This window comes from Mycteria americana, chromosome 1, assembly GCF_035582795.1.
Source record: "Mycteria americana isolate JAX WOST 10 ecotype Jacksonville Zoo and Gardens chromosome 1, USCA_MyAme_1.0, whole genome shotgun sequence".
NCBI classification, from domain to species: domain Eukaryota; kingdom Metazoa; phylum Chordata; class Aves; order Ciconiiformes; family Ciconiidae; genus Mycteria; species Mycteria americana.
Window position 1 is genome coordinate 90,977,034 of NC_134365.1, and position 15,613 is coordinate 90,992,646.

At 42.2% G+C, this 15,613-nt stretch overlaps 1 protein-coding gene across 2 annotated transcripts in view; it reads left to right on the top strand.

Moving 5' to 3' along the window:
- The window catches only part of POLQ (DNA polymerase theta), a 56,665-nt gene extending 42,041 nt beyond the window's left edge, over positions 1–14,624 (top strand). For both annotated transcript variants that reach the window (XM_075512001.1, XM_075512009.1), the window contains 7 exons: positions 961–1,079; positions 1,848–2,032; positions 2,390–2,501; positions 4,089–4,213; positions 5,701–5,845; positions 7,632–7,747; positions 11,647–14,624. In XM_075512001.1, the coding sequence (XP_075368116.1) occupies positions 961–1,079; positions 1,848–2,032; positions 2,390–2,501; positions 4,089–4,213; positions 5,701–5,845; positions 7,632–7,747; positions 11,647–11,760 (916 nt within the window). In that variant the 3' untranslated portion in view covers positions 11,761–14,624. The remainder of the gene's footprint in view (positions 1–960; positions 1,080–1,847; positions 2,033–2,389; positions 2,502–4,088; positions 4,214–5,700; positions 5,846–7,631; positions 7,748–11,646) is intronic.
- Positions 14,625–15,613: the final 989 nt, after the last annotated feature.

Here is a 15,613-nt window from a genome sequence, read left to right on the forward strand (position 1 = left end):
GGAAGAGAGCATGATGTCTTTTCCATGCTTTGCTTTGCAGAAACTAGCCTTGATCTCAGAGATACCTTTTCATTCTGATAAAGAAATTGCTTAGATCCCTGAACCAGACATTGAGGGCTTGTAAAGGCCTTTGACTGTACATCCAGCAAGAATCCAATGGGCTGGCTGGTAGACTGGTGCTGATGGGAGTAGGAGGTGTGAATGGTCTCACAGCTGTGCGCTGTTCAGTGGGTGCACTGATGAATACTATTCCATCTGCAGCTACAAGTGACTTGGTGGGACAGGAGAGCTAAGCAAGCCCTGAGAGGTTGCAGAGCACCTGGTGCCACTCTAAACTTCTGGCCTTCTGGAAAAAGAAAATCTGGTTGCTTTGAGGCAATTTTTTGCTCAATCTGTAGAGAGGAAACATGCAGTGTTTTATAAGCACGTCTTCTGCAACTTCTGCTCCGCTTTTACAGGCTTACTTGTGTGTGTGTGTGTGTGCGCGCAGTCATGAGGCTGATGTGGGGGAAATCTTTTCTGTCTCTACTAGGTATGGTCTGGTGTAGGCAATCTGTATATGAGAATGATGTTGAGAGAAGACTTGGCATTCAAGGTGGGATGTTGAATTTTTAGGATCCCTGTAGGACTCCTTTGCTATCTTTCTGGAATGCCCCCATCACGGATCTGGGGCCTTTCATCTTACCTGTTTTGGAGTGGAATTATCCAATTTCTGGACCAAACCCTGAATGTACTAGGAAGATTTATCCCTAAATCTGTTCAGAGTCAGTAAATCCCTTCAGATGTACATATGGCCTCTGTCCAGTTTCCCCATGGTCAAATTTAGGTATGGATTGTCCAGAAGAGTGGAATAGAGGCTACTGTCTCACTTGTTTTCACCGATTCTTTGTGGCAAAAATGATTATGCATCTTTAAGTGTTTTAGAAATTAGTGAAGAACAGTCATTCTTTGTCTCCATAGATGTAGAAAACGTGCCAGTATTTTGCCTAATGGCCTAAAGGTTCAGGCTGAAGACAGATCCAAAGAAAGAGGAATACCGTTTTCTGTTAGCATGAGGCATGCCTTTGTTCCCTTCCCAGGTAATGTCCTGATCCTGCTCTGTGCCAGCTAATTGTTAAGAATATAGTTAACAAAAAAATCCTAGATCTAATGAAGAGTTACAAATTGATGACAGTATATACCTGATGGAGCGGCCTACTTGGAAAACTAATGCAGTAGTTAGCATGCCCTCAAAATTATTCATAAGACTGTAAAGGAGAGCGTTTCAACTGGGGAAAGTATTCAAATGTTATAATTCAAGTGTTCACATCTTCATTTCCTCTTTAAGAATACATATTTTTTTAAAGAGCTATACTTAAGCAGCTCTTAATACACAAATTGCACTCTATCTAGTGTTATTTCTATCCAAATGTCAGTTCTCACATTGCCTGCCTCACGTTGCCTTCTGGCTCAGTACAAGTCTGCTGGTCTGATCTCTGTGCCGGTCATTCCTATCAGGTGCTAGACTTTTACACAGACACCTGGACAGATACTTGTCTGTGTGTTTTGATGGATTCTAGACGTAGGGGCTGTGTGGAAAGCAAGCAGACTTGGGCATTGGGGAAACAGGAAAGAATTTGTCGGATTTAATTTCTACTGTTTATTGGCACAACATTCAGCAGTGGCAGAAGCCAACCCCTAAAGGTATTCACAAGAAAAGGGAGACTGAGGTTGCATAGAAATGGCTGTGGAAAACTTTCAGAGCAGAAGGTGCAAGGACAGCTTTAGTCCTTCTTGCTGGAGTGTTGGTTGAAATGTTGTTGGAATAATTTATGAAGTAATGATTTCTGCTACCTTGTTGACTTCAGGTGGCTTAATCTTGGCTGCTGATTACTCTCAGCTTGAACTGAGGATCCTTGCTCATTTGTCTTGCGACTGTCGACTTATTCAAGCCTTGAATGGGGGTACTGATGTCTTTAAGAGCATTGCAGCAGAATGGAAAATGATTGATCCTGGAGCTGTTGGAGATAGGACCAGGCAACAAGCTAAACAGGTAATTTTTCGGGGAAAAAAACCCCAGCAGCAGCTTTCTGGGCAGGAAGGTTCAGTGTTCAATACATCAGGGAGTCACAATAGTATGGTTATTGGTTTGGGTTCGGCAGTGATTGTTCAGTAGTTACTTTGTATGTCTTCCCACTCTCGGTAAGTTTCAACTGGAGCTGTTGGGGTTTGGGCGATGAGGGTGGAGAAAAGCAGCATGAATGGCTTGGACTCAGAGGTAGTCTCCCTTCTTGAATGCTCACCCTTGTTCCTATACACTTGTTGTCCAGTGAATCACATTTTGTTCTGGCTCTGCTTTCTCTGCATGACTCACCATATGGTTGTTGTTCTTCACACTGTCCTCTGGCAGATTTGCTATGGAATCATCTATGGAATAGGAGCAAAATCTTTAGGTGAGCAGATGGGGATTGATGAAAACGAAGCTGCCAATTACATTGAATCCTTCAAATCAAGATACACAGGTTCGGATATGGCTGTTTGGGAGCTGTGTGGTGGTGGTGGTGGTTGTTTTTAATCCTTTCTCTCCATGTCTCTTCAAATCATAAATTTGTCTCAGCCCTCTACTACTCCTATCTCTTTTGAAAAAGCTTTTCATTTTGAAAAAGTCCAGTGCATGAACACAGCAGTTTGATACTCCATAATGTTTTACTCTATGCTCTGTTTTTATTCATCTTTAGTACCTTGTTTTTTCCTTATTACATTAATTATTTTGTTGGTTTTTTTAATTAATAAGCCCTGGGGATTAATTTTAAAGCTCTTAACTTTCTGAATAAGAAACACTCTTTTCCTTATTAAAACACATAGTTTTAAAAGATATGCAATACAACTTTAGATCGCACTTCTTATAATTTTTAAATACAACCATTTCTGTCTTCTGTTCTTGTCTTCTGCTTTCATTGAGTTTTAAACTGTTTTGCATATAACCCTTACATTTTTATCCAGGTGCTCAGAGCAGCTCTCCCATATTTTGTGGAAAGACATTGTTGCATTTCTAAGCAGCATGTTAATTTTTAGGAAAGCTATAGAAAGAGTAGAGCTGCAATCAGAAAATGAATGGAGGGCAAATGGGATGAGAGACAGCTAGCTCTAATCATAAAACTTGGCAATGAGCTGGAAAATTATCCTGAAAATTCAGGGTTTGTTTCTTTAGGAGACAGATGCTGAGAAATGGTGTCCTGTTAAGAGTCTGTTTAGTTTCCAGTAATTTCTGGATAGTGTCTCCTTCATGACCATTAGAAATGATTTCCTGCTTCCTCCCTCTTGGTACACGTGCATACATACAAACTCCGCAATGTACCTTATGTTGTAACTTCACTTCTTATGAATTTTCACTTATATGTATTGCCAGGCTGACATGCTAAATTACATACCTGATGACTAATGCTGTCAGTCTTGATCCTGAATAGCTCCTTTTATGTTTTATATTTTGTAAACCTTGGAAAGAAACTGTCTGAAGTTAACTTTTTCCACTTTAGTGCAGTTGTTACCTGAACTTGCAGTGAAAGGTCTCTTCCCTGTCTCACCTTTCTTTGACCTAAGTTTCTTTTTAATACCCATGGTGGATTCACTCCTTCCCTTGCAAAGTGCAGGTGGGCGAGTTTCTTTCATCCTAGAATCTGAAGTGACACAGTCTGAAGTCAGGCAGCCTGAGGCATCAAGGGCTCTGACTTCTGCTTTCAACTTACTCCCTTCCTACTACTTGTCTTTCTAGTGCCAGTCCAGGTCCTGACCTCTCCATTATCAATAATACATGTATGATCCTCTGTGCCTGGGCGTTGTGCAGAATGGACTTCCCACCTCCTTGTGCACAGCCAGATATCCTGACATTATGCACTCTCTTCTACTTCAAAAATCTTAATAGGTTTCCCAGCAGAGCTGCAAATAGGCTGAATGATGATCATGTGCCCTTGTACACTGACAGGGTCTAGGAAATTTAAAGAATTACCTTTGTGCAGCTTGGGTGTCCCAGACCGCTTTCAGTGACCCCAGTGAGAAGTCAACATGGAACATCAGCTATATTAGGAAAAACTTTCTCTTTCCTTTCACAGGGATTCAGAAATTCTTGAGGGAGACAGTGAGGAGCTGCAGGAGAGATGGGTTTGTGCAGACCATCCTGGGAAGACGGAGATACCTGCCAGCTATCAAAGATCCAAACCCCTACAGTGAAGCTCATGTATGTTGAGTGCAGTTTCTTTTTTTTTTTTTTCTTTTTTTTTTTCCTTTTTTTTTTTTAAGTATTAGATTTCTTTGCACATCAGTATCTGTGGTTTTACAAGTTCTATGAGCCATCTTGGTCGTGACCTTCCGCTTCTCACTTAGTTCATTGTTCCCTCAGTTGTTCTCTGAATAACAGAGCTTTTGTCATGGTCTGCTTGATGTAAGTCTTCTGTGACTAGGTGTACAGCTGTCATCACTGTGCTGACCTCACTTCAGAACTCCCATGTTGGAACTGGAGTGAGTAATTTATTGAAATAAGTGGACATGATTTTAAAAAGCCTCCACACAGTGATGTGCTTTAACTCTTCAGGCCAAGGTGCTCCCACTCAGCAGTCTTCATATGTTATATGCTGTCAGCACTTGAACAAGAAAGGGCATTTAAGTCTTTTATTTTTGGGTATTTGTTTCTTTTCATATTTCCCCTCACAGGAAAATTGCTCAAACTTGTTAGATAAATATTTACTTAATATACGCCTTTGCAGTGGCATTATTTTTTTTCAAGGTCATTTTGGACAGATCTGTCATAGACTCCAGTAAGACTGAATTTACTCCCTAGGGAGATGTTGGTGTGTTTCTGTGGGGAGGAAGCATTATACTTCTCAGTAGGAAGCTGGATCAGGTCGTGTGGAATTAAAGACTAGAGTGGAAGAGGGAGGAGGTGGGGGACTTTGTACTCCGAGTAGCTGAAAGGGAAACAAGCAGACTTTCAAAAAACTTCTACTATTTAATCTGAAGAATACTTCAGCATGAAGCTTTGTGGATGCATCTTCCGTTCAACTTTAAAATCATATTAAAGACCAGTTAATGAATTATTTTTGCTTTCATTTCAGCTTCCTCATAACTTTTTGCACACATTTCAGCTCTAATCAAAGAGGGAAGAACCTTTGAATACAGTTTTCTTGTCTGAGGAGGGGATGAGTAGAGAGGTTGCTTGTGTGGAAAAAAAATGTCATTGTGTCATAGTGTGGTTTGGTGTGTTTTTGCCCAGCTGTAATACTCTGGCAGTAGACCAGATTATTAGTCCATGAAGTCCAGCTTTTTGCCTTTGGTTATCCATTCCTCGTGGTTTTGAAGATAGGCAGAAGTGTGTCATGAGACTTGGATACACTGTGAGATTTTTCTGCTCCTCATAAAACTGTTACCATGTGTATATGCTTCTCCCTCTTGTAGCTTGTGACTCTTGCAGGTTATTACCCTTGATATTAATTAATTTTAAATCTGTGGAAATCCTGCTCTTCTCAGTCACCTGGAGAAATTTTGTGTCTGAAGCTAGTCTACAATGTCTCTTTCTTTCAGGCAGATGTAAAGAGTTTGCTATCTGGAGGTTTTACTATGCCTGTATTTGGCCATGTATTTATTATTTTTAATGAAATACATGTGGCATGCTCGATTTGATTTATTATTTTTTGGGGGTGGGTTTTGAGAACAACTATCTCTGTTCAGGCAGAGCGACAGGCTGTAAATACAACTGTTCAGGGATCTGCTGCAGACATTGTCAAAACAGCCACTGTGAACATTCAGAGACGCCTGGAAGCTTTCTCCTCTGTGGTCAAGTCCCACGGACATCTGGAGAGCTTCTTCCAGAGAGGTAAGAGTGGTATGCTCACCTCTTCCTTGCACACTAGAGCAAAACTTTCAGTGTTACTAATTAAAAAAAAATAATAAAATTGCCTGCAAAAAAAGGTTAGGGCCTTTGGGATAGGGGTGGGAGAAATTTTATTTCCTGACAGCAGTTAAGTCTGTGTTTAATGGGCAAAAAAGTCATAAGGAAGGAGGGAGAATGTCTGCTCAACACACAAACTAAAGCAAATGCTGTGATCAGATCAGAAACCCTAATTGGCTCAAAGCAAAGGTTGGCAGTAGGAGCTGTGACCATATGTGATATGGTCTGTGATGCCACCACAGAATTGTTCAAAAGTAGGAAGGGGAAACTGAGCAGATACTCTAGCTTCAGAGGCAGTGAAAAGATAGAGTGGAACAACTTCTAGTTCCAAAAATACATTTTTTTGTTAGAATTAAGTCTGGAATTTGTTGACTGGAATTTGATGTTCAGAGACTCCACAAGAGTATTATATGAAGCACTTAGCAACATAAATTTCTTCTGGCTGCAGATAGCAAAGCTGTGCTGGGGTACTCATTCCCAGAGGAGTGCTATGAAGACTATTTTTAGCATTAAGTAGACAGTATTTTGTTCATCAGTCATATATTTTTAGAAAGACAACTGAAGGGATGGAGTGCTATATTTCTTTGCTGGTTCTTCTGCTTCAACCTGAAACATGAAGCTGTCTTAATATGAAGAGTCTGATTTGTAGGACTGAGAAGGAAAACTAAATAATTAATTGCCAAACCTCTAAAAATATGTCAGGGAGTCTTATTTTAGAGAGACGAGATTCAGAGGTCCGCTATGAGCAGAAGGCATGTGCTTGGCAGAACTTTCCACCCCCTCCAGGAGCAGCAGCTTCTGACCTTTGGCCAACATAATTGTAGGAAGGCAAGTAGATGCATTTGTGACAGTTTTTCCTCTTCTGATACTAGCTGTTTCAAGAACCGGAAGGAATTCTCTTTCAGCAAGTTATAACTGCCTATGCCATCAGAGAAGCAGCCTGCATCATGTGGCTTCTTCAACATTGCTGCTTCAGTGTGAGGCTTGTGTGAGGAACTGGTGATGCTGTGAAACCCTTCCTGTAGTTGTGAACTGGAGTCCTCCTGTTAGCTAACCTGAGAAATAAATAACTTTTGCGTCTGTGTGTGTGAGGTGTTGTTTGTTTGGTTTTTTTTAAAAAAAGCTTTTACCATGGAACTGTTTGTTCTGTTTTATTTTTGTCTGGCAAGGCCTACCAGGATCCTGTTTTTGTCAGCTGCTTACTTGTTTATTCAAAAACTGCTCTTTTTTTGTTTCCTTTTTTTAATCAGGAGTAGTAGCTACAGTTTCAGATAACTACGTTTGGGAGGAGGCTTACTGCCTTTTTAGACTAGCCATTAAAATGATTTTGGAAGAAAAGCAGAATTCATTGCCAGAGAGAATGTTGTGAACCAACTTCTGATTAAACTTGACGTGTTTAAAATTTACTTTTAAAACAGATGGTTCAGGAGATGCAAATGTCTCTGATTTCTGTTCTGATTCATATCTTTATAATGTAAGGCTGAAATGTTTATATGTGAAATGCTTTTCATTAACATTTTTCCCTCAGTAGCTGTACAAATATTGATAGAATAGTAACGTTTTGTTGTTTTATCTGTAGGCATGGGCTTTTTCATTTTAAAGTTCTTCATGTTCTTTTTCTCAGCATTAGGAATGTGTGAGGGTTTTTTAATGACAGGAAACATGCCTTTGCATAATGGTATCTAATGAACTGTGCTCTTCACCTGTGTAGGAAGGCTAGCAAGGAAGAGAAACAGAGGGCTGTTACATCCCATCTGTGGAGGTTTCTTCATCCTCCAACTCCATGATGAGCTCCTCTATGAAGTTGCAGAGGACGATGTCATCCAGGTACAGCCGTGCAGTTGCTTTTTCAGCTATCTACTGCATTACGATGTTTCAAACAAGCCTTCATTCTAGGGGCTCAGCTTTTCTTCCCTGGATCCTCTCTTGCTCTGTGCTAAAAGGTCTGTGAAAACAATGTTAAATTGGATGAAAAATGATGTTTGTATTCTTGATCCCTTTATTTTCAGACTCAAGCCATCCCCGTGGCTGAACTTCATTTTTCCAACGTGTGCTTTGCTGCTTATAACAGCAGTTTGTACAACTTCTCTGCAAGACTTCATGAGTGAAGTAGCTTAGTATTGTTGACAGGTATAGGAGGAAGTTTTCCCTCATTTGCAGGTATTTTTGCCTCCTTGTTTACACTCATGTCTTCTGTGCCTAACTCAGAGCATGTATTGTTACAGCTGTGGTTTGTACTGTGGGTTAAGGAAAGGAGGATTCTGTGCTTTGGTACTTCTTTGGTTGTTCCCTACCTACCTGTCTTTCTGGTAGGAGTGTTATGGTGCTGGTTAGCAGCATGGTAGATATAAGAAATGTGCTGTGTGGACTTACGGTACCTGTCATGTGCATATGTGTCTCTGTGTGTGCTCTTCCACCGTGTAGGTGCTCCTGTGCCTGGGCTTAGTGGTGTCTGTGTGACAGCTTTCAGTAGCAAGCGTTTTAGCTGTATGTTGGCAGCTCAGTGTTTTCCCAAGTCCTGAGCACAAATGCAGGAAGGCTCCCAGGGCATGCTTCTGTAGCTTGGGGATGTCTTTCTCCCACATACACATCTTTAATGACAAAAGGCCATTTCCTGATGGCGAGCAGTAACTCTTAGTCTGAGAGAGCTTTCAGCGGTACTGACTGGCCTGAGCATATATTTTTTTTTTATTATTATTTCATTAAGAACAAAAGGTTTAATATTTTTCTCTTGAATCTCAGCTCAAGCTTCTGTTCATTTTGCCAGCTCTGTTCAGACATCTGCTGCTTCAATCCGGGCAGACTGTTTTAGGGATGAAAAGGCTCCTAATTTTCTTTCTGTAGAAAACTGAAATTCCCTGAGTATAGGCTTTTACATCTTTGGATACTGACTCCAAGTTATCACAGTGTCCCCAGAAGAACTGGGGCCAAGTGAGTGGATTTGCTTATTTTTTATTGTATTATATTTTTTCATTAACAACCTCAACTTCAAGGGCAATTATTACCAGCTTTTGTAACTTCCTTCAGATGTATTTCTGTCCATAGATTTTCTGGGCAGTCACTTAAAACAGCATATGTACACAATACATGTTTCCTAGACTCAGACTTGCCTTGTATGTGCCAGATTTGCTTGTTTTCCAAGGATTTCTGTCTAGCTGAGAAGACAGGGTACTTCTTACCCCTTTGATTAATTGTTTTTAGGGCCAGAAAGGATCTTTTATTGTGACAATATTGCCTGCTGTCCTTTCAGATGCACCATTAGAATTACCCTATAGTGGAAAGATCTAGGTTGGAAAGGATCTCTTGAAGTCTCTCCCTCTTAAGCCCCCACTCAAAGTAGGGCCTGAATTAATTAGTCCTTTTGAGCTACAGTATACCTTTTAGAAAAAAGAAGTGAGCATGTCTTAGTTTCTGTATTGGTGAGGTTTTTTTCGTCTTGCTGCCACTAAAGCTTTATTATACTGTAAATCATGTACTTCTTGGCTGCAACAGCAATTTTTATTCAGACAAGTTAGTTTGGTCACATGCTTGATGCTGGCTCTACCTTATTTTCAGCTGCTAAAGGGCACAAAAGAAAACTAAAAATATCTTTCCATATATCTAGGAATTTGTGTTCCAGTCAGAGTATCCTCACAAATGGTTTGTAAGGAAACAATGCTAGTGATCATTCTGTTTTCATTTGCAGTCTCTCAGTGAGCTAGCTTGCCTCTTTTAAAAGACCACATTGGGGTAATACCTGTTTTTTCTTGTGCTAAAGGTGTGAGATGCCTGGGGCATCAGGGCTTTCCTAGTCTGTGCAGAATGTCAAAGTGAAGGTAGGGAGCTTTCAGAGCTTACCACAATAGCAGGACTGTGATAATATTGCCAAAGATGGTAGAAGGAGGCTTGACCTTCTATCTGTTGAGCTGACCCTGGCAACAAGGAGTCAGGTAGGAACATAAAGGTATGGACTAGATTAGGAATCAAAGGCTAGATGCTTTTCAACTGCTTGCTTGTTCCCAGCATCGTTGTATTTATGTTTTTAAGATGGCCAGTATTCCTCCAAGTGTGCGTTAGCTGACCATCGAGAACCCTGGAAATGGTGCTGTTTGCTTAATGTACAGGAAATTCAGAGCCCAAAGCGCCCCAGGTCAGGGTGCTGGTGCATGTCCCATCTGAACCTATCAGATGCCCTAGGAACCTCACACAGGTTTTCGTGTCTCCCCTGCAGCTGCCATCCCTTGTTCTAGGTGCAGCAGCCCTAATCTGCTGTTCCTCGCTGATGGTGTGTGCTGGACCTGTGAGTGTTCTCGAAGAATCCTCCCTCTGTATGGTTCATGTTTCTTTTGAAATACTGGGCCCCAAACTTGATCAAGGCTGCAGTGGTTTGAATAGAGTGGATAATTGATCTGTGCATCACACAAGCAACATTTTCTTTTTCTATGTTCTGGAATTGCATTTGCTTTCTTTCTCACAACGGTGTGCCTTGCTTAATCCCTGTTCATTTTTTAATCTCTAATAACCCCATTTTTTTCCTGCCCAGGCAGTCATTTTTCATCCTATTTTGAACAGTAGATTATTTCTATCCTAAATCTCTATCCTGCTTCTTTCTACTCTGTACTTGCCTGTGCTGAATTACATCCTATTTCAAAGCATTTTTCTAGGTTATCAAGATCATTTTGAAATGTGGTATTTCAAAATGGGGTGTAGGGTTTTGGAAGACAAGTCTCCCCCTAGTTCTTAATGCTGTTGTAAACTCACGTGCTCTGATCTCCTCATCCCCTCCTCCATTCCCCAGTGAAAACTGTGGAGGAATTTCTACTGTGGGTACCTGTGAGGGAATTATGAAAATGCACAGAAGGGTCAGGAAGCTTGAATAATTCCTATGCTGACACAGTGGCCTCTAGCTGAGATGAGGGATCACAGTAATTTCAAAGCCTCTTTTCATTCTGCTGTGGAACGGTTCGTGGGATGGGTGTGGATTGAAAGATTCATTCAAATAAGCAATCAGGACAGGCTGGACTCTGCGTGGGTCTTGGGGTAGGGAAGAGTCTTTTTATCCAGGGCAGGTATTTACAGTCAGGAAAAAAAAATCCAGTCTCTTACAATCCAAAAAGTCACGGGCAAAATATCTTCTGGTCCCCTAACTGTGTACTTAAACGAGTGTTTTCTTACAAATACCTTTGGAGGGCAGCAAATGTTGGAGTTGCCTCGACAAAATAGTGAGGGGGAACCTGGGTGGTATTTCTAGCACCCGCGTTGAACATGATCTGCTTTCCCAGAGGATCGTAGTTTGTGTTTCACAGAGTGCCTCTCATGCCAACACGACGAAGAGGAACACAGTTCTTTGCCTTTGGTGTATTTGGTTTGTGTCTTGCTTTCAGTACCTTGAAGTTTTCAGAACAAACTCCACAAAACACTTAGAATTATGCAGCTGGGTGAAAGAGGAGACTCTGCAGGACTCTCAAGTGTTTAAAGGAAATGTAATCTTGCCTCTTTTCTAAGTAGTCTTAAATGGTGTGGAAACAGTCACAACTCCGTGCTGCATAAAACGTTACTGGCTTTATACAGTTTCTCCATTCATAAGCCCTAATCAGGATTAAAATGTTTGGTTGCATTCCCGTTGGTGGTAAATCAGTGCAAATAAATGCAGGAGAGGACTCCAGGTGTCTGGCCACCCCAGCTATTGACAGAAGAACAGAGCATTGAACTTATGTGTACATCTCATGCTTTGCGTTTTCTTGTAGGTCGCTCAGATTGTCAAGCATGAGATGGAAAACGCCATCAAACTCTCTGTAAAACTGAATGTTAAAGTGAAAGTTGGACCTAGCTGGGGAGACCTGCAGGACCTGGAGCTCTGACATGAAATGCAGCTTTCTCGCATGTGGTGAGATGGAAGGCACCATGGACTGGGGATGGTAAGGGCCAGCGTACCCGCGGGCAGCGACAGACCTGTGTGCGGTGCGATCCTCCTATATTGTGTTTCTACAGACATCGTTGCAAACTGCCTTCTGAAATGTGTGGTGGAAGCTGGTATGAATTCACCAAGCCAAACCCTTCAAAGGTCAGACAGCACAGTGAAGCATGTTTACAGAACTGTGAAATTATTAATTGCTAAAAGCACAGTATTTAAATGAATTCTGTTAAAATATGCTTGATCTTGTAATTTAAAGCAAAATCCCAAAGCCTAATGAATTTATTACATATGAAATGAGCTGGATTATTGTATTAAAACAAGGCACAAAGATAATTTGGCTGTTCTTGTGTGTAATGTGTATAGGACAAAAAAAAAGTCATTGTGTTTGCACTTAATGTTGAATTTGAGAGTCCTCTGGTTAGGATCATTTTGTACTGAATTCTGCTGATGATATTCAGGTGCTGAAATGGCTTTACAGCTGGCTGGATTTCTCACTGAGCAGCTGTGCAGCGTTCACAGTGAGTGGAACCAGTGCTTGGTTGGCCTTCGACTTTTAGGAAAGCATTTTGGTGACTGACTGTCACAATTCATCCTACTGCTACCTTGCAAACTGGCCTTGAGAGGCCTTTGGACTCTCTTATAGTTAACACAAAATCACCAGCAAAACCATTCCCTTTTTTAAAGAGTGAAACTCAATTTATTGGTTAAAAACTTAATGGCAATTCATATTTTTGTGAAGAAAAAAAAAAAAAATCTCAGTCTCGCCAGCTGAAGTGACAGCCTTGCTGGTGTTTGAGGTCTGGTGCATTAGAGAGGTGTCACTGAACGGTGGTGGGTGACCTGTGGTTCTTCATTCAGAGACCTGCCTCCTAGGAAAGCCTTATACCCTGCCTGTTGGTAGCCTCGCTAAAAACTTCTCAGATTTCCCCCATGCTTTGCCGCAGCGTCTTTGACTCCATCCCTGTGATAGGGCAGAAAGTTTTTCTGGGAGTTTGGGCTTGTCAGGCTGAGCTGGTCCTGTGACTGACTCAGGTCAGCTGCCAGGATCAGATGCTTCAGAAGAGGGGGCAAGTAAGGAGCTCATAGGGAATTAATCTGCCACTGTTTGGCATTACTCTCCTCACTAATACCTTCTGGTCTGGCTAAACCTCACATCACATGATTTTGTTTCCCTTCCAGATGGTTGCAATGGTTATACAAGTTCAGCTTTTTTTGTTAACTTCATACAATGCCTGACCTTGAATTCTGTGATTTATATTGTGTGGCCCTTATATGTTACAAGAAAGGGAGGACAGGTGCCTCCCATCATCATCTTTATGCCTCTAATTATTTTATCATGTCTTTTCTTCTGTGGTTCCTCCCTAATGTAAACATCTCCCTCTTTCTATTCTTGCCTCCTGTGAGAAATTTCCAAGCCCCTAATTATTCTTTCATTTCTGAACTTCTGCTGGATGCTTTTTAAGAAGCGTACTTTTGAAGTTGCCTTCATAGCCTGATCTGAGAGGACGCATACTTGGCTTTCAACAGCCTGATAGCATGCTTGAGTTTGTTAACTTCAAATGCGGCGCTTTTGGCGTGGCCATTATCCTGACATCAGAAGTACCTGGCACCGAGGTTTCAAGAACCTGGTGAGTTTTAAAAGATGGTAACGGGACCTGTGCACAACAGGCCGCATCCTGGACTCTGATCCACCACTTGCCTGTTGTGCAGCAAAACGGGCACGTGGTGGTATCGAGCCTGAGCCCCAGGCGAGGATGCCTTGACTGCCCTTCTCAGCACTGACTTGGCCTTCTTTCCTGCTTTGGATTTCACTTTACATTGAGACTTTTTGTTTCCTTCCTGCTTGCTCTGCGCTGCAGTTTTCTACATCTGTCACCTGATGGCTGAGCTCTTTATCCACATCATTCAGCTGATAGACAGTTGTTTCTTTTCTTAGCTTATTAAAGCTTTTGTTATTAACAGATCTGAGCCTCGGCACCCTGGCGTCTGACCATTTGTGTGCTCTGCCTGTGAAGATGCTGGGTTGGACTCATTATCAATTCACACGGCTTAATGATTTCCTGTCCCTGGGTGTCATGCAGTGACACACCTGTGCTGAGGTATTTCAGGCCTCACTGGAGCTGCTGTAATTTAAGTTGCTTGTTCTTTGGCACATTACAGTATTTTCCTCCCACATACTGTCTTTAGAATTTCAGAAGGATGGATCTCGCGCTATTTCCCGACAAGCTCTCTAGACAGGGATGATGCTAATCAATAAGGTGATTGACACAGAACTAAACTTATTTTGCTAAACAAACTCAATGAGTTCATTTTAATTAAGCAGTAATTTGGAGCAAATGAGAAGATAAAAGGTGGCCACTGCTCTGTGAGCGAGGCGGCTGCAGCATTTGAGTCATGATACTCGAACTGGCTCTGAGCTGTTGCTTGATTGCTGCTATTTACATTCCTTAATTCTGGTTAGACTTTACGCATTAGTGAGACTAAGCAGGGGAAGCAGAAGAGGACTTAGGTCAGGTAAGCAGAGGCATTGCTTAGAACTGTGCAGAAGAGGGTACCTGCTGTTTTCTGAAGTTGGTAGAAGGAGGTTGGTTGGCTGCTCGCATTGCTTACTTATTTTTGCCTGTGGGCCCCTCTCCTCCCACCTCTGATGGGCTGAGGCCTGTGTTTAGTTGGAAACTGGGCTTTTTTCTAGTTCAGGAGCCAATAACCAGAGTGCAGGTTACACCCTGTCTTCTTGTAGACGGGATGGGGATGCATCTGGTTATGTTCGCTCTCTGTTCCTCAGCTTGTTTGTGTGTCTCTCTCTCTTTGCAGTCCACTCCTGTCTTCTGTTAGTTGGCGCTGCACAGCACATGCAGTAATGCGCGTGGTCCGGCAGCCCAAGAAGATGTCGGATGAACGCTGTGGAAAGGGTAGGAGTTATGTTTGTTACAGCAGCCTTGTCACTCGGTGTACATGGAACTGCTACTGCAGCCTGGTCCTGCCTTGTGCTCTGTGCTGCCCTTGCCTGGCTGCTGCACTAGCAGGTGGGTGTCTGTCTGCCAGAAGAAATTGGGTTGGGACCCAGTCCTGACAAATAGCTGCGGTCACCAGGAACGCCTTGTCTTCACCTCATGTGAACCTGCGTGACCCAGCTCCATGCAGGGAGAGCCTGTCCCCTTCGGCTGCCGAGCAGCCTTGTTCCGTTTGGTTCATATCTGCTTTCTTGTCAAAATGACTCAAATTTCAATTCAGCCTACTACTGGTATGGGGCAGAACTTCCCTGGACTCAGTAGCAGGAACTCCTGCCACTGATGTTTGATACGGCTACTCGTTCCTTTTCCTTGCGTGCAGACCACAAGCTTGTTTTGCCTTGGTCTTTCTGCTGCAGCTTCTCTTCTATCCCTGCCTACTGAAAGTGCTGTGTGCACTTTCTTGTAGCTGGGCAGTGGTGGGAGAGAGGCAGGTGACAAAAGATGACACACACCTAATCTGGTCTGGTTTGGTCCTTTTGCCTTTCTCCCATGATATTTGCATTTCATCAAGAGGAGAGTTGGAGGAAAAACTCTATGGTTTTTCCTGCTGTTTTTTCCTATAAATCCGTAGCTGAAAAGAAGGAGCTGGAAGCTCAGTAGCTTTGACTGAAGTTTTTGAGCCTCTCCTGGCAGGGCAACTCAATCATGTATCATGTTGTTGGTAAGTGCCCTTAAATGAGCTTGCTTCTGCCCATCTGAGATTTCATCTTTTCAGATGACTGCTTTTAACCTGAAGTGGAAGTGACATGAAGGGTGCTCTCAGTTGGCTGAGAAGTCCAGGTA